Source organism: Acanthaster planci, linkage group LG04 (assembly GCF_054643075.1).
Source record: "Acanthaster planci isolate LZ-2023a linkage group LG04, COTS_SCS, whole genome shotgun sequence".
Taxonomy (NCBI): domain Eukaryota; kingdom Metazoa; phylum Echinodermata; class Asteroidea; order Valvatida; family Acanthasteridae; genus Acanthaster; species Acanthaster planci.
In genome coordinates, this window is record NC_141780.1 from 22932873 (window position 1) to 22958212 (window position 25340).

At 39.5% G+C, this 25340-nt stretch overlaps 1 protein-coding gene across 8 annotated transcripts in view; it reads left to right on the forward strand.

The window, feature by feature from the left end:
• The window catches only part of LOC110983041 (6-phosphofructo-2-kinase/fructose-2,6-bisphosphatase 1-like), a 57499-nt gene that overhangs the window by 17657 nt on the left and 14502 nt on the right, over positions 1-25340 (forward strand). For 4 of the 8 annotated variants that reach the window (XM_022241966.2, XM_022241951.2, XM_022241921.2 and 1 more), the window contains exons 2-7: positions 20586-20711; positions 21733-21829; positions 22896-22959; positions 23241-23315; positions 23780-23836; positions 24545-24666. In XM_022241966.2, the coding sequence (XP_022097658.2) occupies positions 20586-20711; positions 21733-21829; positions 22896-22959; positions 23241-23315; positions 23780-23836; positions 24545-24666 (541 nt within the window). The other 4 variants (XM_022241960.2, XM_022241982.2, XM_022241973.2 and 1 more) reach the window with 4 other exon arrangements.

Below are 25340 nucleotides of genomic sequence, written 5' to 3' on the forward strand. Positions count from 1 at the left end.
ATTGAATCTAGAACTCCACTTTCTTAACTAAATTTTTCCCACAAGAGTACCCTCTGGTTTTCTAGTACCGGGATGTAATACAAAATTTCTACAAACTGCTTGCTGACTACAGTGATCTAAAATACAAATCACAAAATATGGAGGGCCTGACGTTTTGATTCTAGCAGAACCTATCTCAAAGGCAAAATGACAAGTAGACTAGGACAGACAAGCAAACAGAAAATTCAACCAAGCATTCCAAGCATGGATGAATGCAGGAGGACAAAAGGAAAGGTCAGGAAAGCTGCAGGCTGGATAAAGGTGCAAGGGGTAAAGGGGGCTGCCTGGAAGGCATGGTTGATTAACAAAGGGATGTAAGGTGGGAAGAGATCAAAGAAAAAATACAAATGGATTGGAACATACTGGACCCCAAGGGGTGGGGGGGTTACAATCTGCAGACAAAAGAGAGGGAAAGAACAGAGTGCTAATTAGTAGTTTCCCTCTTGGATGTTCAGGCCATGGCGTTGTATAGTACGGAGGCGTTTGATCCAAAGCTCCTCCCGGTTGAAGCAAACAGCGTCTTTACGGTGCCCAAGTGATTCTATGCCCTGTAAGATCATGTCAGACATAGAATGGTAGGAAGGTTGAAGTGGTGACCTACAGGGGTATCTATTTGTTGGTGTTGACCATAGATCTGTGGCCAACACTGCACACCCTGCAAGCCTCAGAGGTAGGATACCAGGTATATTGTCTTTAGAGGAGCTACAAGTGATAGTGCCTTTGGTTCAGTGGTTTGAACCGGAGGAGTGTCCAGAGAATGTGTCTGATTCCAGGACATGGTTCCGGCAAACAACACATCTGTTAGAATTACTCTTGAACGTGCCTTGCTGGGAGGGGAGAGTAAGCTGGACATTTTCATCAAGATTCTGATTCGGATTATTTTAACAAAGAACAACCAAATTCTATTAAACTCTGTAAACTACAAGTATATCTCGACAATTATACATACATCAGTAAAATTGTTAAAGTTCATTTCTTAACTCTCAGTACTGTTAAAGAAAGAGATGATTTTGGCTATGTGCAAATATGTCTTTTAGTGTGGACAGACCTACATTTACACCTGTAGATTATCTATCCATGCTTGGTTGATTCCCCATTTGTTTGTTTGTTTGTCCTGTCCACTTGTCATTTTGTCTTTGAGAAACTTCTGCTAGGATTGAAATGTTAGGCCCTCCATATTTTATAGTTTTCTAGTAAGTAACCAAATCGAAACCAAATCGACAGATGTTTATGCACACGAATGCCCCTATAATTGTACTGTGTGTTCAGGTTCATGTATGCAAACATTTTTTTTGGGGGGGGGGAATATTCTATTATGATGTTAGACTTTGACGAATGCTTACATGTCCCATAAAACAGTCACAGTCCAGACACAAAAGTGTGAATTAAGGTATCAACAGATGACTGTATTGGATCTTAGACGTGAAACCATTGCTCACATTTTTTGATCAATGAGATACAGTACTAAGTGTACATGTACCTATGAAATTCAGTGTTGGCATCTGTGATTGTGTAGGTGACATGTACAGTGTACTTGCAATAAATTTGTATTTCTGGTGATGACACCAAGGATTTCTCAAAAGTGCCCTGGGCACTGTAGCTCACAAGCCTGAAGAAACCTGTAGAGAGGAGATAATGAGAAGCAGTTACAGTTTTAGAGGTGGGAGGAAAACCCCAGAGGAATATTCTGGGTAAAACCCACAGAGTCAGGTAGGGACTGAAAACCCAATCCACATGTGGACCGAGCCAGAAATCAAACCTGGACCGCAGAGGTGGCAGGCGAGGAAAGAACCACTACTGTACGCCAACCTAAGTTTCCCACCTGCTATCTTTGAGTTCATTTCAAGTGGAAATTTGCTACAAGAGTTCCTGATATGAGACAATCATTGTACAACTCCCAGTTTCTTCATAGTGCAAAGTCTGAAGTTAGATGGTATGCTCAACTATGTATTCTGTGCCATAGGCAAAGTCCAGCGTTTGTTCAATGCTAAATGTGGAATAGTCGATCCCTGTAATGTTACTGCTTGTTGGAGATAGATGGACACGTACATGTATCTGTAAAAATTTGATGGGATTTTCTTTAGATGGAGATGCTGAATTTCCATGTATTCTTAAGAATCCAAACTGCAGGGACGGCCATCCAAACGGCCATTGTCTGAATTTTGTTTTTATTACAGGAATATTTATGCGTACCCAATCTGTTTGCAATTTTTGCATGTGTACACCTGTAGATAACACATACTGTGTATCAGTTACTGTTAATATTTATTTTATTTGGTTCTGCAAATGCCGACGTGTGATGTGTGATGCCTGGTGTATGGTACCGGTAACGGTTAAACCCAGTTTTTACAGGAAAAAATTGTGCATGGTCCTTTCAGCATGAAAACATGCTGCATTTTGGGGATCTAATTTTTAAAAAGTGAAAAAATGAGTACCAGTAGTTCTTGTTGTGATAGCCTAGGGGCCAATTTAGCTGCTTAATTAATTTGCTTAAGTGCAAGAAAACCTTGATAAATAATAAATCAGGTAACCAGCCCAAACTCCATGTGATGTACCTGTATATTGTTTTGGGATTGTATTTAGCTGTTTTTTGGTTGGCATGACAATCAGAGTTTGAGCTGGTAACCTTTGTTTATTAAACAAAGTTTTCTCCAGCTTAAGCAAATTTTGTGCCTAAGCAGCTCTGTGAAATTGGCCCTGTACCTTGGACTTGTTTGTATACTCACTTTTGCCGTCAGTACAGCTGTGTAACAATGGATTATCATGTGAATATTGATTGTAGGGAAAGTAGCTAAAGAAATATGCAATTTGGTGGCTCAAAACACTGTTTCTGTGATTTTATGCCATGCAGCTGTCCTATATGGCTTTTTGCATATTCTGCATGAATACCATCAGGAATGCAACTTACATGAACTGTACATGTAATGTACACGTTTGTGTGTATTATGACACACAGAAACTGAACTTTAACACACCAGACAGTTGTTTGAAGGACTTTATGCCTGTGGTTTACCTGTACATGTAGTTTCAAGCAAAACATTAAATAAAGGCATTAGTTCTTACTAGGTAAGGGTGAGATTTGTCGTGATTTTTTCATCATGCTTTTCCTGATTTCAGGATTTTCCAAGCAGTCTCGTCTTAAAATCTAAAAAATTGTTTACCGTCAAGGTAGTTTTACTAATTTGCATGTACAAGAACAGGTACACATGAATGCGTAAATGTACAGTACCATAGACAGTAGGCTGCTGGGGGGCCCTTAATACCTCTGCTAATAATTTTAGGGGTGCTTCAGTTTCTTCTACCGGTAATCATGCCCTTGATTAAGCCAAAAACAAGAAAGGAAACAAAGTCAAAAACACATACACAACCCCCCTCCCACAAAAAAATTAGCTGTGTCTCTTGTAATGTCCCAAACTTGTCATTTTATCAAAAAAGTGGAATTAAATATATTTTGAGAGCCTAATTTTTGTGTATACAGGTGTACACTATCCTGTATTTTTATTTGTTGTAATTGAAGTTTTAATTATTTTTAACTTGAAAAAGCTCAACCACCTGCTCAAATTCAAATTCATATTTTTTCTTGTGCTTATTAAATCTGAGATGAGCCTTTACAAACTTATGTTAATTAAAGGAGTGAAAGAAAAAAGAGACATTGTGCCATCGGTATTTTTGCATTTGTAGCTGAAAAACAAATTCCTCCAGTCTACTCATCTACATATATGTCAGCTCTACTGTTGTAATAAAAACCACCTACCAGTACCAGTACTATGGGCATGGCCATGGAGCTTTTTGGTATGGCGTATCATGCCACTCAGGATAAGATGTTTGTGTGGCTTTGCATATAACTGTATATATCCATTGTTATGGTTGGGTCCACTATCCCATCCTCATGGTTTAACTTGCCTCATGTTTTCTTTGGACAATCTACATGTATACACAACAGTAACCATGAGTTATGCAATCTCTCCTGAACAGTCAATGCACTTTGACATCACCTGATGATTAGACCCAAGTCAGCATGCATAATGAGCAGTTCTGTACATGCTCCTGACAATGGGGTGAGGTGACTCGTACAGAATTGGACAGAGCAGAGTTGGACTTCATGCAGTGTGAATCTATTGTTAGCAAAAACAAAGTCCGTTTGTATAGTAAGTCTTCAGCTGGATTCTACATTGAAGGAAAGAATGGAGTAGGCCTAGCGGTAGTTGAACCATAACAGAACCCAGATACGTTCTGCATGCAGAGTGAGTGGCATGTTTTGGTCATGCATTGAACACGTGCTGGAGTGAATGGTACTCTATATGTACATGTATATCTGTCACACTTGTGCATTGCACAATACATGATTGACTTCAATGCCACGGACCACACTGACCATATTGCTACGTCCAGGTTGTTCATTTGTGGGAAAACTACAAAGGGTTTCTACAAATGTTGCAGTTGCTGATTTGGAAATCTTACCGTGGAATATCTCTAAATAATAGTTGCAAATTGCACAGTTGAAGAGCAGAGCTGCATTTTTTGTTGTGAGTGATGCATGATTGAACATCAAGACTGCTTTGTTAGCTATCACGTGGACTACGGAAATGCCTATATCAGAACCATGTAAGTCGAAATTGAAACTTGTCACATGTAACTTTTCTACCATACTAGCACATAGTACACCTAGTATGTGAAGAGTTCTGCCTTCAAGATTCTTGAGTTTCATAAACAGCAAGGAATATTAAATGAGATAGGCCTACATGCACCATTTAGTTTGGGATATTTTAGTAGGCAAAATGCTGTTGTACAGTTCCTACATGGCAAGAGTGCACCGGTACTGATGCGATTTTGAAACTAAAAACTTGTGGATGCCAGATGCTTGACTTTTTCCTACAATATCTCGAAGCATCTACAGGGACATGTTACAAAAAACGGAAGCATAATGCGTATTGTTTATGAATCACAGAGGCAGCTTCACAACTGACCAAGGGAATAAATTTGTGCTTGGCTGGTCTTAAATGTGCATTTTTAAGACCAGCTAAAAAGAATGGACGTGACTAATGCCCAAGTCGCAGGCAAGGGCATCATCAGTGTTCACTCTCCTGAGCCAGTCTTATACATTATCTTTAAGACCGACCAAACACACATTTATTCCCATTCATAAATACCTTTTTAGTCAGAGAGTCAAAAGAAGTCAATATATAATGGATTTCCAATGATTTTGTTCTAGAATTTCATTTTCCCAAACACCCCAGTCCATTTTATAGTACATGTATATTCCATGTGCAAGTTGTCTAAAACAATATCCTTATGGACTTGGTGCGCGCATGGCAAACATTGTGAACACAGACTCTTGACCAATCAGAATAGATTAAACTGTCTCGTATCCAGGTGCCAGCATGTGATTCACGCAGCGGGCATTATCACTTCTCAACAGGCATTATCAAATATTAATACCTGGTCAAGTTGCATGTCGTTGCTAGGGAGACTGTCTGAGTTAATGAATATTGAGTAACCATGTCCCTTTGGGACTGATGATACATGTACATGTGACATGAGTGTACCCCTAGAACTGTGGAGTTCGACATCTGCCGTGCTACCCCCAGAACTGTGGGTTCATCATCCACCACACTCCCCCCAGAACTGTGGGTTCATCGTCTGCCACACTCCCCCCAGAACTGTGGGGTTTGTCGTCCACAGCGCTCTTCCCAGAACTGTGGGGTTTGTTGTCTGCCGCGCCCCACCCAGAACTGTGGGGTTTGCTGTTTGCCGCACCCCACCCAGAACTGTGGGATTTGTCGTGCACAGCGCTCTTCCCAGAACTGTGGGGTTTGTTGTTTGCCGCGCCCCACCCAGAACTGTGGGGTTTGTCGTCCACAGCACTCTTCCCAGAACTGTGGGGTTTGCCGTTCACTGCGCTTCCCCCAGAACTGTAGGATTTGTTGCCCACCATGCTCCCACAGTTCTGGGAGTAACATGATTGTGCAGAGTTCAGTTCATATATTTGACGAGTTTATTTCTATCCCAACTGCACAAACCCATGTTGTCTTTTCATGGACACTTGTTGGCGATGCCATTCAGAAGCCAATTCATCTCTCTTGTCTGTGATGAGGTGTTTTGATGAAATCATTGATTTATGTAAAATGATTAAAAAGTCAATGGTTAAAACGCCATTTTGGTTTTAGTTTTTCAGTTACTAATTTAAGACTGAACATTGATTGTTCAGTGTACTGGTAAGTTTCCAATTCTGTCTGCCAGCATAGACTCATATTTTGGTTTTAAATCAATGAAACCTCTTTTATTCCTTAAGATGGTTAACTTCGGATAAGTTAGATTACCATTTGACAGGAGCAAGTTGATGCAGGCTACGTTAAGAAGACAATTGATTCAGTCATTGATTTCCAATCGTACAACAGTCGTCAGAGTCCAAAACGTATTAATGAGAGTGAGACCAGTATGTTTCTAACTTCAAAGCATTTTATGTCAACATTACACTTACTCTTTGGTGGAAATTGAAGTATGTTTCACCAATCTTGCCACACTTGTTAATATCTCAAGTGTCACCATGTTTAACAACATTAATACTTACATGTATGTACATGTAGCTCAACAGCCTGTGATCATGTTTCCAAATACATGTACCTATACATGTACATGTACAGTAGACTTTTTTCCTGCCAGAAATACGCTTCCAAACCCTGGCGTCACTTCTCTCTCTGGCTTCAGTTAAACAAGTCCATGAACAATTTGGCACTGCCAGTGGAGAATGAGACGGAGCCCAAGCCCAAGGATTCAGGAAAAGTCTGCTGCTGCGAATGTACATGTACATGTACATTTATGTACGACGTGTACATGTACATTTATATACATGTACTGGTACACACACACTTGTACCCTGTGTGACATGAGGTGGTAATGCAGAGATCAGTGTTGTGAAAGCGTAGTGGAGCTGACACTCAAATTATTGATTTGAAAAGGAAAATCCTGAAAATTCCCCCGAATCCATGTTGCTGACTTGAATGAATAAATATACATAAATATCATGTCGTCAATCTGACTTATGTGTAAACAAGGTAAATCATACTGGATCCAGGTTGATTAGTCCCAGATAATCAAAAATCTGGCTGACACAATCTACATGTAACTTCATTGAAGATTTTTTTATTAAGAACAACATACAGTACATGTACATGTACCATAATATTCCAAGTTATTGGGATATATTCTTCCAGGTATGCCGGTACATGTACACTGTATGTAAGTGAACATTTGACTTTGCATTAAATGAATCCAACCCAACTGAGGTTTACAGTCTTGTACATGTACATGTACATTGTACATATATATGTATGCTTGTAATCACACAAAGTGGTGTCCCAGACAGGTTTAGTTTTGCAACAAATGACCCTTGACCTCACCGTGTATTCTTCTAATTCATTGCTGCATTGCAAGATATTCAGGTCATGCTTGTTCTTCCAGTACATGTATCAGAAGATACAGTACAAGGAACCTTTATACAGCGACTACCGATAGCAATAGTAATAATGATACAAACCCAAATCAATACCTTACAAGGAACATTTTTATATCCAATTTGAATATCGAGTGATGATTAGTTTTTATGTACCACAATCATCATGTCATTTGACGCAAACATTTTAGGAATGATCACAAGGCATTAACAAAGACTTCTTGAAGTTTCTTTGTTGCCAAGCGTGGCTGTTGCCCTACTGGTAGGTTCATTTCATGACAAGGACACCACAGAAATTATTACTCAGACCAGGCAGACAAAGTGATTAATTTCATACTTGTGGGTCTGAGTCAGTGCTCTTGTCTGTAGGTAGATGAATACATGTACACTACCGGTCAAATGTTATATTGCACTTGTGTGTCTAACTCCATTTCAACACAGATTCCGAGACAGTTCCCTTACAATACCATCTTGAATTTCCTCATTATGTATTCATGAACTCATGAATATAATTAACGCAGCATTTAAACCAATGACAACAAAGTTTGCATGGTGGGAAAAGCTTTATAATCAATACATATAAGGTAATATGAACTCCCATTCTTGGAAATGGAAGTTAGATAACCAAGCCAGTTATAAAAGGGAAGCTGTTTTGCATTTGAATACCATCCAATGACCTTTCGAGAGCAAACAATGGCATCAAAGACTCCACTCACTGATCACGAAAAAGGGATGATAGAGGCTTGGAACTGGGAGAGAGTGGCCGACAGGAGTCAGAAGGCTGTGTTTTTGTCAGGAGGGCAGTTGGCGAGGAGTACCAGGAATACTGTGTGGTCTCCGTGAAACATGGGGGCTCTGGCATCATGGTTTGGGGCTGCATGGGTTCTGTTAGCCTCGGTGACTTGACATGGGTCACGGAGAATATCAACACTGATGTTTATGTTGATATTCTTTGTGACCACATGCTGCCATCTGCCCATTGTTTGATTGGCCCTGAATTCCTGTTTCAGCATGACAGTGCCCCGACCCACACGGCATAGATGACGGAAGAATTCATCGCTAATACACCAGATTTCATCCGAGATATGGGGGGTTTAGAATCTCTGGAAGAGTTGGAGCATTGTTTCCAGCATGAAAATCGATCCCGGAATAAAGACAAATTATTTGAGATTCTCAATTGGATCTGGGAAGGACTTGATTGCCACGTCATTACGAACCTCTTGCATTCAATGCCAAGACGATGTCAGGCCATCATTGAGGCCAATGGGACCTACATGTATACGCAGTACTAAACGATGGGCCATCCTTCACGTTTTGGGGTCATGGGCGCTGCCATCTTGGATTTTGCCGATAATGATATGATAATGAGGGCATGCTCTGTTAATGTTGTGCACAGAGAACAGAGACAATGTCAAACTCGACGTTTTTGGCTACCTTAATTTAAAGGATTGATTCCTTACATAAAACATGAATTTATTGGAATATGGACATTAAGGAAGACACAGGTATAGTATTTAATGACATTTTATTGTTTTTTGCAATCATTTACAAACAAATACGCAGTGCGATGTAGGTGCGATATAACATATGGCCATCATTGTAGATATCAGTTGACTGAAGGATATTTACATGTAGTAGTGGGGTACTTAAAGATGGATAATCTCCTCAAACTACATACATGTACATGGAGTACCGGTAGATTCCCCTCACCAGCAAAGAAGATGTCCTGGTTGGGACCATTTCAAAGACTCTGCTTTCCAAATGAAGCTGCTTGGGCATATAAGTACCAAGTTAGCACAAACCCATGCGCATATACATGTACTACTGCAGCGTCAGTGCCGGATGGCTGGTGGGGGTGCTAGCACGGATCCACGGTAGAGTTCTGTGATAGGCCCCTACTGGTTAGCCTGGACGACCTGTTGCTGTGGCGATGGCGCAGAAGTGTTTGGGAAGCACCTTGTTTTGGGGTGAGCTAGAGTTCTATGCCAGACAAGAGTGACGGAGTGATATTAAATGGCCGAAAGCCTCAAACCTGAGCAGAAGTCTTCACAGTGTCTTTTGTAAGCATGAAAAAGACCCATAGAAGCGGTTGACGTCACTTGACTGTATTTTTTGTACATGTACCCAGTATCCTGAACAAAAGGGATGTTGTTGCTTAAAAATCTGCCTTCTTTTCTTCCTGTATGGTGGAGAAATGTTCAAACGGCATTTGAAGTATGACTGTAGTCTTGGGTAATGGGCTAATGGGCAAAGATTTCTTAATATTTGAAGTAAGGTAATTTTTGGATCACGGCTTGAACAGACCCCTACCCCTTTTTTCCACCCCATAAACAGTGTCTGCCTATGATGACAGTCACATGAACAGTGCCCTCGTTTGTCTAGGAGAGCATGGATGCTTTTACGTTTTGAAAAAGGTGCACTTTTCATATTATTAACTGGATAGGAATATGAAATAAATTTGATGTTATCAAAGAGGAGCCAGGTCTTGATTAAATGGCTGTTTGGCCAATAGGAAGTAATGTTGCATCGCGTGAGTGTGGTGGCAATGAAGTACATGTAATGGTGTCTCCTGGGCTATTAAGGCCCGTTTTGATCTCAGAAAATGCAGGTATGAAACATGGTGTAATGTTGGACCATGTGTAAGCCTTGGGCCACAAATTTACATGTACAATGCTGTACCGGTACGTGAACATGTAGAAGTGAAAAATAATTAAGAATGATTCTGCAAACAGTTGCTCAGCTGAGCAATGTTTTAATTGTACATGTACATGTATTAAGTTTCATGGACGAGGACGATAAGTGCTTTTACCACCTTTTGCAATGTTGGAGTTAATGGAGCAGTTATCAAACAATTGTTGACTTACATGTACCTCAGCCAGCCATTTTGAAAAAGTGTTTGTCTTTTTTATGTCGCAACCTGACAGAGAATCTCTTACATCCAAACAAATTCTTAAAACAAAGTTGTATGTTTCTTGTACACATATACATGTAGGTCGTGTTAAGTTCATTTACATGTACATGTATACACTGGCAGATGCACAGTTGGTGTATTATACTCGCAAATAAACGGCCATATTGTTTCCAAAATCTGAAGTTGTTAATTTTGTGCCGGCCTGTTTAAAGTGGCTCAGGATCTCAATCAGTGATTCCAACACTGGTTCTCTCTATCCATGAGATGGGTTCTGGTGTCAGTCAATCCACAGAGCTAATGACCAGTGTAGAACAAACAGGCCATCTTTGATAATAGAAGAGAGTTGAGACATGAGTGTGTTTCAATTGTTACATCCAAAATGGTTGGATTATGCGTCAGCACAGTACACATAGACAGTTAGTACACAATAGCTACATGCTGTGCTGCACACATACATGTGATTAAGAGTACTTTGGTTTCATAGTCTGAAGTTGGTACTACCAGGCTACTGTCTCTACAACTCGATACAGTGATAACTGGCCAACAACGCCCTCTGTTGTCCAGAAAAGCATGGACATTTGTAAATGGTTAAAAACGTGCACTTTTCCAAATGATGAATTCCAGAAGGCTATCAAAGTTTTCCTGTACACTCTACATTTTAGAATAGCGTAAAGTTGCACAAAAATCTCATGTTCTGACTCTCGTTTTCTGGTGCATATTTGGCACAATTACATGTACATTGTCCACAAGTAAGTTCTTGTGCCTTTGCCCAGATGAGAAGTTTGGGTGTGGACCTAGGATTTTAATTTTTTTTTTAAAAATTTTAAGTAGTATAAAAAAGATGAGCATGCTAAAGGTTATTAGTGTATGTACATCCTACATGTACACATTTCCTGCAGCACAATTGCTGTTGCACTCCCATCAGAAGTGATTACGCCCTCTATTGATCTCAGCAATACTGGTACACTGTACTTGACCACCATTTAAACACATGTACACCCCTGAGTGTTTCAGATTGCCTTTGTTTTTGCAAGGACAAGTTTATGTAAATAAGGTTACAGGTACATGTACATTCACAAAACAGGAAACTCTGATTGTTGCTAGAGTAACTGTCAGGTAATGGCCAACTGTGTATGGCAGGTTCCTCAAAATATGGACCATTAGACAATGTTCAACTTAGGTGGTTCATTTTTCCTGAAGTGAACAGCAGTGAATTAATTCCCAATGTCTGATGAAATGAGGGAAGTCATGGCTGCTACCGGTATGTGGAACATTGATGACCATGCTCATCTTTCAACTTAATTGGAATTAATTATTTAAAGTCTCAAACGTCAGCATTTTTGATGGATGTGAACAACCTGTTGAAATCCTAGCCAAATAAAAGTTATCAGGAAGTAATAATCCCCGCGGTTGTTTGACACAGTTTTGTATGTGGTGAAAGGTGATAATATTTACACGTAATAAAGCCATAATAACGAAATAAAAAAAATCTCTCACAAATAACCAGGTCCCAAAATCGGCAGTTGTGGACGTCATTCAATTCTGTCAAAAAATCGACTGCAAAAAAATGGCAAGTACATGTAAAATCAAAATGGATGTACAACACAAGCTTTAAAAAAATGTGCAATAAGGCACCTCAAACCGTCATCCTTTTACGAAGGTCACATTTTCTTCAAGTATGTTTCTGAAAACCGCAGTCCAAAATACTGATCGTGGTGATTTTGCTGCTTCCGTCAATGTCTCACAGTGACGTTAGAGAAATGTTTTGCTGCATCGTGGGCTGTTTAAACTTTGACATCAACCGTTATAGTGAGCCTTCTTTTTCATTTGATATTCATGAGTTCCTCCACGGAATGGCAACACTCCAGGATTTTTCTCTGCGTACCAAGGTTTCTCAAAAGAAAATCTGTCAAACTGAATGAAGTTCGCAACCAAATGACATCTGGGGCATAAAATACTATTCATGATGAAAATCTAATGCTCAGAGTTGTTAATTTTAATGTAATTTTCAGCGGGGATATCTCCAAAATAAACAGGAAGATGAACATCGCGCATGGAATTTCAAGCACTACGTGTGACAGCGTTTTCGGCATTGTCGAACGTCATGCATTTTCCATCAAAATTCTCTAACGTCATCAAAATTCCACCAAATGTAAACGGTATGCCTAATTATCCCCAAATAATCATTTTTATAAATCTGAGGGTGCTAATTTATATTTTACATGATCAAAGTTTTAGAAGTTTTGAAAAATGACATGTGGAGTTGCATTTTGGTCCATTTCATGAAGACCATGCCATATCTTTGAACCATGTCGTCAATTCTGTGAATAATGAGGCATTAAGAGTAAAGCTGATGACATAGCAGTAAGTGCTGTACCACGGTTGAACATATCAATTTCAAACCTTCAACATTAGCATATACATGTACCAGTGTTCTAGCTAGGATCATTTTAGTGCCGGGGAAATTTTTGGATTACAAAGCATAGTGAGCGCAGTTCTTAATGCTTTCTGATGCTTGAATAACGATCGAATTGGTAAATTTACATTTTCAGTAATATTTAAGTTCATGCAACACTGTTACACAAGTTTGTTTAACATTGTGAACTTGTTTCCTGGTTCCCTGTAAAGGTATGGGGTACATGTACATGTCAAAGAAACTTCATATTGAAACATAAACACATGTTCATCCGGTACATGTACATGTCAAAGTAACAGTAATGTGCTTCATATTGAAACAAATACAGTATGAGGTACTGTACCATGCATGTCCATCATAAAAACCATCCCTTTGAATGTGGTTTGATTCTTGAACGTGCACAGTACATGTATAAAAAGGATCTCAGCATGCTTGAATTTGATGAATAAAATTTGTTTCATCACAAAAGAAAGGTACTGGTATTGAGCAGGAAATACAGTAAGTAAAATCGGTTAAGTAACTTATGACCTTCTGAAGTTCTGTACTGTTCACAATTTTAATAGATTGCAATGTACATGTATAAGTTTGGTCAGAAATTGTGCACATCTTTGGACTTTACCAGCCGTGTAAATATCAGTTGGCTGAACTCAGAAAGGGGCTATGTCAACTTATTATGTTTACTGGAACTCAGAAGTGTCCCTTGGCAAAGCAGGTTGACCCTACCCTCCTCTTAGGTTTTCATCAGATAGCAAATCCAACAATGGATTTTGTTGGCAATTAGTGGAGTGGATCTGTTTGTTACTGTATCATCATTTAGAACTATTGCCTGTCCATTGTGCATTTTGCTACATGATTTAATCCAACATAAACATGTAGGTTTTCCATCATGTGCATGTAGGTGAATTTTGTTTTCATTTGGCAGCGGATTTAGGATATGACGTCAAAAGTTGGCCCAGTCAACAGTGTCCTTGGCCTAATCATTGTTGGCTGATGGATGTTTGAAATCACAACTTCAAGGAGAACAACTTCACAGCTTTGCCTGTTGCATTGATTAAACTGCTGTGCACATGTAGCTGTGAATGATAAAGGTGTGGGTCCCCCCTTTCTCATTAATGGAATTGTCCGCATAGGTAATGATTGCTCTTCCTGAACAGCAGTGACTGTCAATGAAAAGGTTACTTCAGCATGAGAAAGCAGGATTTAGCCTGACAGAGTAACACCCATTTCAACCCATTTGGGTGTGACACATAGCGGTATACATGTACATGTACATGTTCCGTACAGTACCGGTACATGTTCTGGTATTTGAGGATCCCTCTAAACGACTTCTGAAATTTGGGCGTACTACTTTTAAGAGTCAGGTGATTGGCAAGTTTGGAGTGCTGACATCAGGGTTTACCATGACAATGGCATGTCTATAGAGTACATGCCTTATTGGTACTCTCTGGCACCTTGTCCTAGCGGTGTTTGAGTATTACAGATTCAATTCTGTATCAGAGACTGGCTATCTGTCATTGTCAGAATTTGAGGTCTCAGGCCTGTCACATAGATCCTTCATGCTTTATTAACTGAAGCTACTGTACCACAGCAAGGTTCTTGCTTAGAACAATTTGAATAACTTGGAGGAGCTCAACCACAGTGAATCCCATTCTAATTGTGTTATGGTATAAAGAGACTTGACTTACATGCACCGGTATAGAGGATGTCTGGATATCCGTGGTCCCGCCCTGTATTTAAGCCAACTGTTGTCAACTCTATTGGAAATGGTGGTGAGTGCTCAGCATATTAATTCAAAGATATTCATTGATATGTTTGACTTGGCTTTTGCATGATCAAGTTGGTCATCATAATTTGACCTTTTACCAATATTTGACTCTTTGGCCTTCAATTATTAAATATTTTGTCAGTTCTACCACAAATATACTCGTACATGAGTTGAGGAACTTAAATAATTTGATTAACATGAGAACCCTGGGTAGGCACTGATACTGTGTATTTCTTTGCAGTCGGAGGAAGAATCAAAAGTGTTTGGAGACCGTTTTGCTACGGTACATGTACCTAACTAGAGATACAGACATGTATTCTTAAATTAAGGAGTACAAGTTTGGGGTATTGTGTACATGTACCCAACCTTTCTCTGTTTCCATAATTATAAAACACGAGATTTGTGCTTATCCCCAGAAAACTGGTAAAGTGCTCGGCCTCTGTACATGTACTTACTTGTAGTAAAAATATAAATTTGACTTTGTGTACATGAAGCATAGATATGTGCACATGTACATTACATGTTTTCATGAGTACGAGCATTACTGGAGTAATACTGTAAAAGTTCTATTTGATGTGAGGTTTTCAGTATTGCTGCGTAGACACTGTGGATGGGTATTTTTCATTTCAAAATGTAGGGGCTTCACAAATGGTCTGATAGTACCTGTATATGTTTGTACGTTAGGATGAAAGGCAAAGTCCGTGACCTTTCCTCCACAAATCACATTTTGTTGATTGTATGTTCATACAAACACGTTTAAAACATCAAGTATCATACAGATAACATACATGCACATGTAACGTACAGTGTACTTGTACCTGTACTTGCTCTATGTGCTTAGTTGTAACGGAATACAATGTACATGTATGTACCAGGGTGTGTATGATTAAAAGGCCAACAAATTTAAGTACCATTTACAATTAAATTTTTGAATTATTTGCAACATACCATATCAGTAGTTGTAGTGGAATACATGTTGATGCATGTATGTGCATGATTAAAGGGCCATTGAATTTAAGTATGTACTATCTGCCCCGAGTTGAAGTGCACCCCCAAGCGGCAAAGAAAGACAAACGCTAGTAAGTTTTCCAAGCGGGTTCTTGCGCGCGTTTTGTGTGTACACCAAAACCACACATTCTGGAATAAATTTGTGATGCGTACTCAGCGTGCTCCACGTCAAATGCATCAATGATATCCATGATAAACATGCACTTCTGATGTGAGTACCAAAAAAAAATCACACCCCCTTTGTTCCGCTCAGAGCGGATTAAATTTTTTAATTTTTTGTAAATTCGGCAATTTTGTTAATTATGTACCATTGGTGTACTGGTAGTCAGGCTTACAGAGATAAATTTTTATTTAACAAACTTCAAGCATGCTCCTGAAAGATACCTATGCTGATAACTCACTACTTCTGAAATAGCTCACAATATACAGGTACTCCATAAGTTAACAGGTTGAGTGGTGACAATCAGTACCATATATTCTGGTGGTCTGTTCTGGATTAACTCTAACAAGTAAGCCACACAACTGCATGTAAATCTTTTCTTTTCAAACATGTGTGGTAAATTGTATTTCTTTCTGACCCAAGAATGGTTTTCATTGGGAGTATTGGCTTATATCTTGTGCAGTCCAATCAGCATTTTTCAGTTACACCTGTCACTGCTGTTGTGATTTTTGTGAACAGCTTATTTCCTCATTCCAGGACTGAGGAAGTATTTAACTGTACAAGGTCCTTATGTACATGTGCTGTACAGGTACATGTATTGAACAGGTTGCTTGTTTTTATTACTTCACTATAGCACCAGGGAAAATAATTTCCCATTTGTCCAGAATCACAAGAATCAATCTTGTTAAACAGAATTTAAAGTGAACATTGAAAGTACTGGCACATGCCGAAAATATTCAGAGTATTACATTGACATTTGACAACGGAAGTATCAGGGAAGTTACACTTTACTTGCCTGAAAGTTACGTGTACTGATACATGTATAAACAGGCACACCATACTGGTACCTTCCAACTGTTCCTTTGATCAGTTGATTTCCCCCCCCCCCCTTTTTTAAATTTCCCACCTGTGCATGAATAAAGTGTGAACTGAAAAAGTGTGGTGCTGGTAAACAACATGAAACTTCCTCTTAAAAATTCTTCTCAAGTTTGAAGTGTGATTGTGCAAGATTTACATACATGTATACGTAAATCAAGCAACAACAGCATCAAAAGATTTGGGTTTTAGGCCAAGTGAAAAAGTGTCTTAACCCTCACAGCCCCGAATGCTACCAAGTACTACTTAGTAGTAAAATGTAGTACTCAGCCCTGTCCCTTGTAAGAGGACATGACATTATTATTCTCTGAAGCCATAAAATATAATAGAGAAGACAATGTACCATACAGTGCTGTGGCACTATGAATGCATGGTTTCATTGTTCTCTGTACAAGTAACCAATGGAATAAACCCAGCCAGAAATAGCAATTTGTAGCAATCGCTAGGTCCTTCAGGCTGAGAGTGTTAGGTAGTATTTTGTAGTACTGAGTACCCTAAGCCAAACAACGCCCTGTACTGTTAGGGTTAAAGCACGTTAAGGAAGAAAGAGAAGGAAGGCAAATCCTGATTGTAGGCTGAATGAGTGCACCATTGTAATTTACATTTTGTCTGGCCTACAGAATTCATATAGGCTTTCCCCCCAGGGGCATTACATCTGAAGTTTTTTTAAATAACAATAATGGTTTAACTCCAGTTGCCCAAACTAACCCTTATCCTGTTGACTATTGATATGCAAGTTAATCCTGTTGGATTCGACATCGTTGTGGCTGATGCTGTACATTTAATAGTACATGTACATGTATGGGCTGCTTCAAAAGACGTAGTAAAACAAGCCTCCCTTTGGTGATCTGTGGAGAATTCTATTTTCTGCCAGCTTCACCGTGAAAGAAAGCAGTCAGTGTTTGTTCTATAACACTCCTGCAGATTCCGCTAAATATAAAAGAGAACTAATTTGCTTCATTCTAAATACATGTACATAAAATTTAGTTCTTGTTGATTAATAAATCTGCCGAAAATTCAACAGCACTTTTCTAAACATCTTCACAAAATGTTTAACCCAGGTCTGTAGGGCTAGCACTTCTTTTACAATGCCTGTGTTCATGCATATGCATGTACCCTACATCGCTATGGGTAACCTCACATGTAGTATCGGTACTTTGGTTACCATGGGTGAAGTTCTTTTGGCTGTGAAAAGCAAGAAAACAAATATACTGTACATGTAGTAACTGCTTTGTGATTAGCTCTTGGCCAGCCAAGATCTGTGAGAATCTGTGGGTGAGGCATTGAACGCATGCTTTTTACAAAGCATCATGGACCTGGTTGTAGCTGTACAATTGAACCAGCTAGCCAAGCATGACAAGCTTTTTGGTCCAGTGATCTTCAATATATCTTCATTGTGGGTGGAACTCTCACCAAACAGACCTAATTTAACTAACTTCACAATCACTTGAGAGAACTACCAGTACATGCAGGCCTCGAAATAGTACTAGCCTGGTGTACAATTCTAGCTAGAAATGCTCCGGGCTACCTAAACTTGGTTTCTTGGTTGCCCGGTGGGCTAGTGAAAAATTCAGAATAAGCCTACCTGTTAAAACTTAGATCAAAATACATGTATATAATGCTCATCGTGATAATAAATACAAGATCACAAAAGCTGAGTTATTGTGGATGTGTTTTTACTTGTGTTTTTGAAACGTGATGGTCGCGCGACAGGGCGGAAAGCGACCGTGAACACCATGAACAGAGTAGACTGGTGGGTTGTAGTACTGGTATAGCATAGCACATGGTACGGCGCGATACCGCACCTGCACACTATTCTCGTTTACTGTTTAGGCCACTTCTGCTTCAGACTACATGCCTCTCAAAAATAGTATCGGTAGGTCAGAATTTTGTTTGGTCAAATTTTGTGCTAATGTAATAGACTGAATGGGGGATGAAAGCTTTCAAATATTGTCTCAAACAGTGATAAAAACATGTCTTGATATTTGTTAAATTTCTGCAGTCAACAGATCACGAGAATTATGGACAAATCACACAATGTTAGTCAGGTAATCACGACGGTAAACTGGCCCGCAATGTCCATGTATCGCGTGGTAAGCATACACGATGCATCCAGACGGGCAATAAACCACGTGCCATGGCAGGAACTCGTGAGCACAGAAAAGAAATACATAAGCAAGAGACCAACTTCTGTGAATTAACTTGAAGAAATCCTCTTGCAACATCGATGTTTTTTCAACCTGTAGCTGTATGGCTGCATGCGTGTACGACACCGATGTAGTTTTAATCAACTCGCGACCGGAACGTAAAGACTGGTTAGCACATTTCCATCTCGCGTTCTTTTGCATGGGCGCGGCGTGGTGGGAACCAGTGCAGCTTTACTTTCATGCATTGAGCTTTGTGCACAAAAATTTCACTACTGCGACTGTGAAACGCAAGTGGAACTCGTGAAAATCTTTTCAAAAATTGCAAATGAAGTAGGAAAACAATAAAAACAAGTGTTTTAACATGAGTTGTTTTAAAGGGTTGTTGAAAGGTGTTTTGTGAAGACAGAAAAGACATCGGCATTAATTTTTATTTTATTTTATTTTGTAAATTTGTTTTTCTAACTTGCCGATAAAAATGTTAGGGTGTGCCGAAAAGTAAGGGTCGCTCGGGAAACCGAAAACAGAAGTATTTTTTTGAAGGGGGGGCCGTATCAATTCTTCTGACCTTAACTGACCACAGCCAGCTATACTGGGCATTGCAGGAGTTCTTGAAAGCATTTGATACGAAGTATACACAAAGCCGCTTGCAAACAGCACCCTATTTCGATTGGAAAAAGTTTTCTCTCGTTCACCGCGGAGGTCAGAAAGTAAGCAAAAAGTAGCATTTTTTGCCAAAGGTAAGCAACCCAAATGAGAGGAAAGATGGAGCAAACAGATAATTTTGATCCCGGCTCCGTGACCAGTGACTCCAGCGACTAACATACCTGCCTCTTTATTATTTATACCATCAGCCTTTTATTTCCCGAAATGTCAAATTCTGTATTGGTAAGCTGATAACAAATTTCAGGTTTTTAACTTTTTTTATATACGGGCTAGGAAAACTCTAAATGGGCTTGTAAAATATCCATTGAACTAGCCCAGTGGGCTAGCCAGGAAAAAAAGTTAGCGCAAGGCCTGACGTACCTTGGTGAAAGCATTAATTCCCGTCTGTAGAAAGTAGCATAAAGAGATGGTGACAGGTTTCTGGAACATACTCCTTGGGTTTATATGCATAGCCAGGCTGCCCAAAATGGGCCTTGTAACAAAGACTGTACTCGGAACAAAGACCAAGCTGCTGGGAATTGCCAACTTTTTTTTTTCAGTTGCCAGCAGTGGAGGAAATCCGTTATTGTTTTGAATAATTTTACCACTGTTTGTGGCGTTCAGGACGAGCGGATTACCACCGGGGACTAAAGCGCTCCCGCACTCCAGGGATGAGTGATACAATACTGCTGCAGTCTAATCTGGTTCGCATTTGAAAAGATGCAAGCAGCGCACTGTGCCAGTTTTGCATACAAAAGAAAATTAGTTAACACTGCACAATTTGGGCTCTCTTTACAAAGTGGCAGGGCTGGTTGAAATACTCAGGCATCAATAGATGTTGTCTGTCAGATTAAAGTAGCCACCAGACAGTCATTCATGTGGGTATAAACGTCCAGTAAATAAAATTATGAATTTTTGAAGAATTTTGAAAATGGAAAATCTTGAAATCCTCGGGGTATACGTCGTGCAACTTCGAATTAAACCCGGCAGATGTTGCAGGTCCTCTACTCGTTATGATACCTATAAACCTCATTGTACCTGCATTCATACTTGGTTCACAATATTGATTGTTGATAGTTTTTCTTGTGCATGATATTCCAGTGTATCAAATCTTAGTGTCACTTAGTAAAAATTCGTTTTTTATTTCTTGTGTTTCTCTTACCTACAGCATCATGCCCCAATATATCCAATCCCCATGCGGTGATTGTGATGGTAGGACTTCCTGCTCGAGGAAAGACCTATATCTCCAAGAAACTTACCCGCTACCTCAACTGGATTGGTGTCACAACCAAAGGTATGTATAATCCCTCCATCCCTTCAAAATCTTCTCGGAGGTTGAGCATTTTGTTTTAACAAGGCTCATTGTTTCTTGAAATTGAGCTGTGAAGAGTGTTCTCATGGCTTCCTTAACAGGGAAGATTTTGGGGGGATTAATATGTGGGACAATGCCAGAATAGTGTCAGAATATCTTTGAAAGGTCAACTTGAGGTCATTAGTATGATATCAAGATCAATAAGGGATAGGAAACGGATTTGCCTGCAGGAGATATTGGTGAGATGGTATACGTGATGTCTTAGAATAGGGTCAGTTGGGTACCTTATGGATGATTATCATTCTGTCTTAGATGGCCATCTTCTTTTTGGTGACTTGCTGTTTTGCTGTACATGTACATGAACCTGTAGATTTTCCTGCAAGACCTGAAACATACGGTACATTTCCTTGAGAAATTTTTTATCAAACACAGTAGTTTGTAATGCGTTGTATGTGTAGTGAAGTGATAAGAGCTACGATGTTTAAACATTTGCCTGTTGATTTGCTCTTCTTATACATGTATATGTACATGTATATCGACAATTATTTCTCTGATCACAGTTCATTTATTTGGGTACATTGCCATTACCTTCGGCTTTTATGAGCAGATGTTACATATTTTCATCTTGTACCTGTTTGTTTAGATTGATATGCAATTTTTGTAAGTCCTCGCAATGGCACCCAGGTTGACCTTTGACACCAAATGTGCACTGTACCAGTACATGTGTGCATCTGCCCAGTATTTTTCAGACCTAAATATATTACCTACATGAGGTATTGATTTCATGAATATAATCAGATCTCTTATGCGTCTGTACCACCAAATGAAGGCTGTATCAATAGGAGAAGATGTTTGCTTCCTAGAGGTAGTCCATCCAGTCCATTAGGGATGTGGAAGTCTCTAGTTGGTACATGCAGTTGTCGCTGACAATTGTGACATGCAGAGTCTTGAGTATAAAGTGTAATTTTCCTTTAAAATTTTTTTTTTCTTTTTCTTTTTGCAGTCTTCAATGTTGGAGAGTATCGGCGTCAGGCTGTTGGGAAACCAAGTAATCATGACTTTTTCCGACCAGACAACAAGGAAGCTCAAATAATAAGACAGTAAGCTTGATTCCTAAATCAAACAATTAAATGATGCTGTCAACATCTCTGGACCCACAGTAGTTTGGCTGATCTCTTGTGGCATGGCTGACAAAACTATGACATGACAGGCGTTTTTCCTAGAAGTATTCAGTTTCAAAATGAAGCTCATTTTCTTGTTTTGTTGTTCACGAGATTTTGTGTTTTGTTTGAATCATTTTTATTATGGCGTTTGGACAAAAGTGTATTTTCTGAGATTTCACAATCACTCCTTGTGATGAAATATAGTATTTTGTTCCTAATGAATCAAGCTTTCCAGTAGTAGTGAACATTTTGCTGGCCAGTCTTAACCAAATTTGTACCAAGTCTTTGACCACTGATGTATTGGACGGAGGAGAATAAAATTACAAACTTTGCACGGATAATGGAACAAAGTATCAAAATTTTAAAAGTTTATTCACGATGGCAAAAGTAGGTCTTATATCAGGAATTTTTCTCTCTCTATTTCCTGGTCAAATCGATAATTTGTATTTAATTGCCTGCAAAAAACTACAAGTATTGCTAGGATATTACAGACCCTGCTTGCCCGGTTAAGATGCAGGCAGTAATCAGGCATTTTTGGAATGTTTTCTATTATTCATCTGACTCGGCGGCGACCACATTGAACACTTTGAAGTGCCTGAGTTGCAACTCCTTCTGTGTCCTTCTATGGTCAAATGAACTTCACATTTGAAATGTGATTCCAAGTAGTGTTATATAAGCTGTTTGACAATTGTTTTTATTAGCCAGTGGGAGACTGAGATATTCTGCCCATGTTTTCTTAGACTGTTTCACTCCAGAGAGATTTCAAAAATCTACATTTGGTACTGATGTATGGGGTACATAGTGACACAAAGGATGTAACTTTTGAATAAGACTCTTGGTGTTCATGTCATTTTTATGTTTGATATTCAAACCGTTTCAAGCAAGCATCTACCTGAGACCTCTCATTAAAAACAATCTTTACTTCTGTTCATCATATACCTTCAGTTAATCTTCTGCTTTTCTTTTATTAGTAAAAATGTACATACTTCTTTTGTTATTTTAGACAATGTGCCATGATGGCTCTAAAGGATATGGCCAAATGGTTTGAAACAGATGGTGAAGTGGCGGTAAGTTTTACTTCACGTTTTTTCTTTTGTGTGAGGGTATTGATTGATCATTAACTGTTGACAAGAAAAAAGTGGAAGCCTTTTCTCTCTAACAAGTCAGTTACATGTACTTATGGTAAATGTGGAAGTGTCCAGGAGGGTGTGGTACTTTATACAGCAAGGGTTAAGCAGTGGTCCTGATTGGAAATTCCTATGCAGCGGCTAATACCAGATCGTTTAAAATTGAATATTTATCCTGCATTTGTTTTACTAATCAGCCTTTGCATTGACTCATTCATTAGGTGTTTGATGCCACCAATACAACAAGGGAAAGGAGAAAACTTATCATGGAATTCTGCAGTCAACGATGTTACCAGGTGAGTGAATGGTCTGCCATTGTGGCACGTTTCCACGGCTTTTTGGCGTGACTGAATCATTAAGTCACCATCACCAATCATCACCAGTCAGTCAGTTTCTGTAGCAGGAATGCATGTGGTATATGCATGACTAGTACTGTACAAACAGATTCAGACTACATTCTTCACCTGTGTTGCTCACAACTGGTTAGCAAAAACATTGAGTCCCTGGAAAAACAGGAAGGATTTTTAGCCAAGAGTATTGGTTTCATACCAAAATGGTTTTCACACATCTCCATTGTTAGCTAAACGCTATGTACCTTTTCACATTTGTTGCATTTAAAAGACTTATGAAGAAAGTTTTATTTACCAGTTGGTTTATCAAAATATTTTGTTCTTATATTTTCGTTTTATATCAATTGAATAAAGTATAAAAGTCATATTTTAGAATTGTCATTGATTTATTTGTATTAAAATATTTTCAGGTCTTCTTTGTGGAATCCATTTGTGATGATCCTAATGTTGTTCAGTCCAACATTGAGGTATGTAGCAGATTGACTCTATCTTTCAATTGAGCAGTTGCTTCAATCTAGCAGGTGCTTTGATTGGCAAAAAGTCTGTCCTTTCTCTTCCGTGCAAGGCTGATTTATTGGAACAACACACCAAAGTGTCACCTTGAACCCCTTGATTTTGCAATGTCAGTCCATGGAACTGAGACAGATCTACATGTACATTTTATTCACTTCCATTGTTGTTGTGTAGATTTGAGATCTTTGACTTTCACACTGTGTTTCTTGTAGACTTCCCAGTTGTTTTTTGGGGTGTGTGTGTGTCTTCAGTTTTGTGCAGGTTTAAATGGATAGGGATTTACATGTAAAGCTCCTAAAGTATTTTTCTTATGTTATTGAAAACAAATCAAAGAAGGGCCCAACTCCAACAAAACTTTTTTTGAGTTCAAAAGAAAAAACTGAATGTTTTTGAAGGAGTTGCAAAGAAAGTCAGTTAACTCTACTAGGCCAAAATAGTCAAGCTGGGCCTTTGATTTAATGAGGTATTCAATGGCACATCCAGTATTTTGTGTTGAATGTGAGAAAGCAGAATAAAATGTCATCCTTTATCAATTGTTTTGTTTTTTAATCAAGTCAGGTAGGTACATGTATTTGTTGACATGTATTCATGCTGCTAGATTTATGTAGGTTTCACAGACTAAAGATAATATCTGTCTTTGGTCTTTCTGGTCATTGCTGCAGGAAGTCAAGCTTGGCAGCCCAGATTACAAGGACAAAGATAAGGAAGAAGCAATGAATGATTTCACTCGGAGAATAGACCACTACAAGGACTCTTATGAGCCTCTGGATGAGACTCTAGATAGGTGGGTCTGAAAGCAGGGGGTGGGTCTGAAAGCAGGGGGTGGGTCAGAAACCAGGGGGTGGGTCTGAAAGCAGGGGGTGGGTCAGTAACCAGGGGGTGGGTCTGAAACCAGGGGGTGGGTCTGAAACCAGGGGGGTGGGTCAGTAACCAGGGGGTGGGTCTGAAACCAGGGGGTGGGTCTGAAACCAGGGGGGTGGGTCAGTAACCAGGGGGTGGGGCAGAAACGAGGGGGGGGGTCAGAAACCGGGGGGTGGGTCAGTAACCAGGGGGTGGGTCTGAAACCAGGGGGGTGGGTCTGAAACCAGGGGGTGGGTCTGAAACCAGGGGGTGGGTCTGAAACCAGGGGGGTGGGTCAGTAACCAGGGGGTGGGTCAGAGACCAGGGGGTGGGTCTGAAACCACCGTATATTAATGGCAATAACTGACCGGATGGACCCCAAAGAGACACAGAAGCTCATACCCATATTTGTACACTAAAAGACCGATTGCACCCAGGAAGTCACGTGACCTTAGTGGGTGTCAAACACCAACAGACATGGCGCCCTCCTTTAGTAAAGTGTGTCGTAAGAGTCATTTACCCAAAATAAAGCTGATGGTCGGTATAGTACTCGGACTACAGATGTGCTGAGTGCTATGCCGAAAAGCGGTTTAGTTTTTGGTGCACTACAGTTAAAAC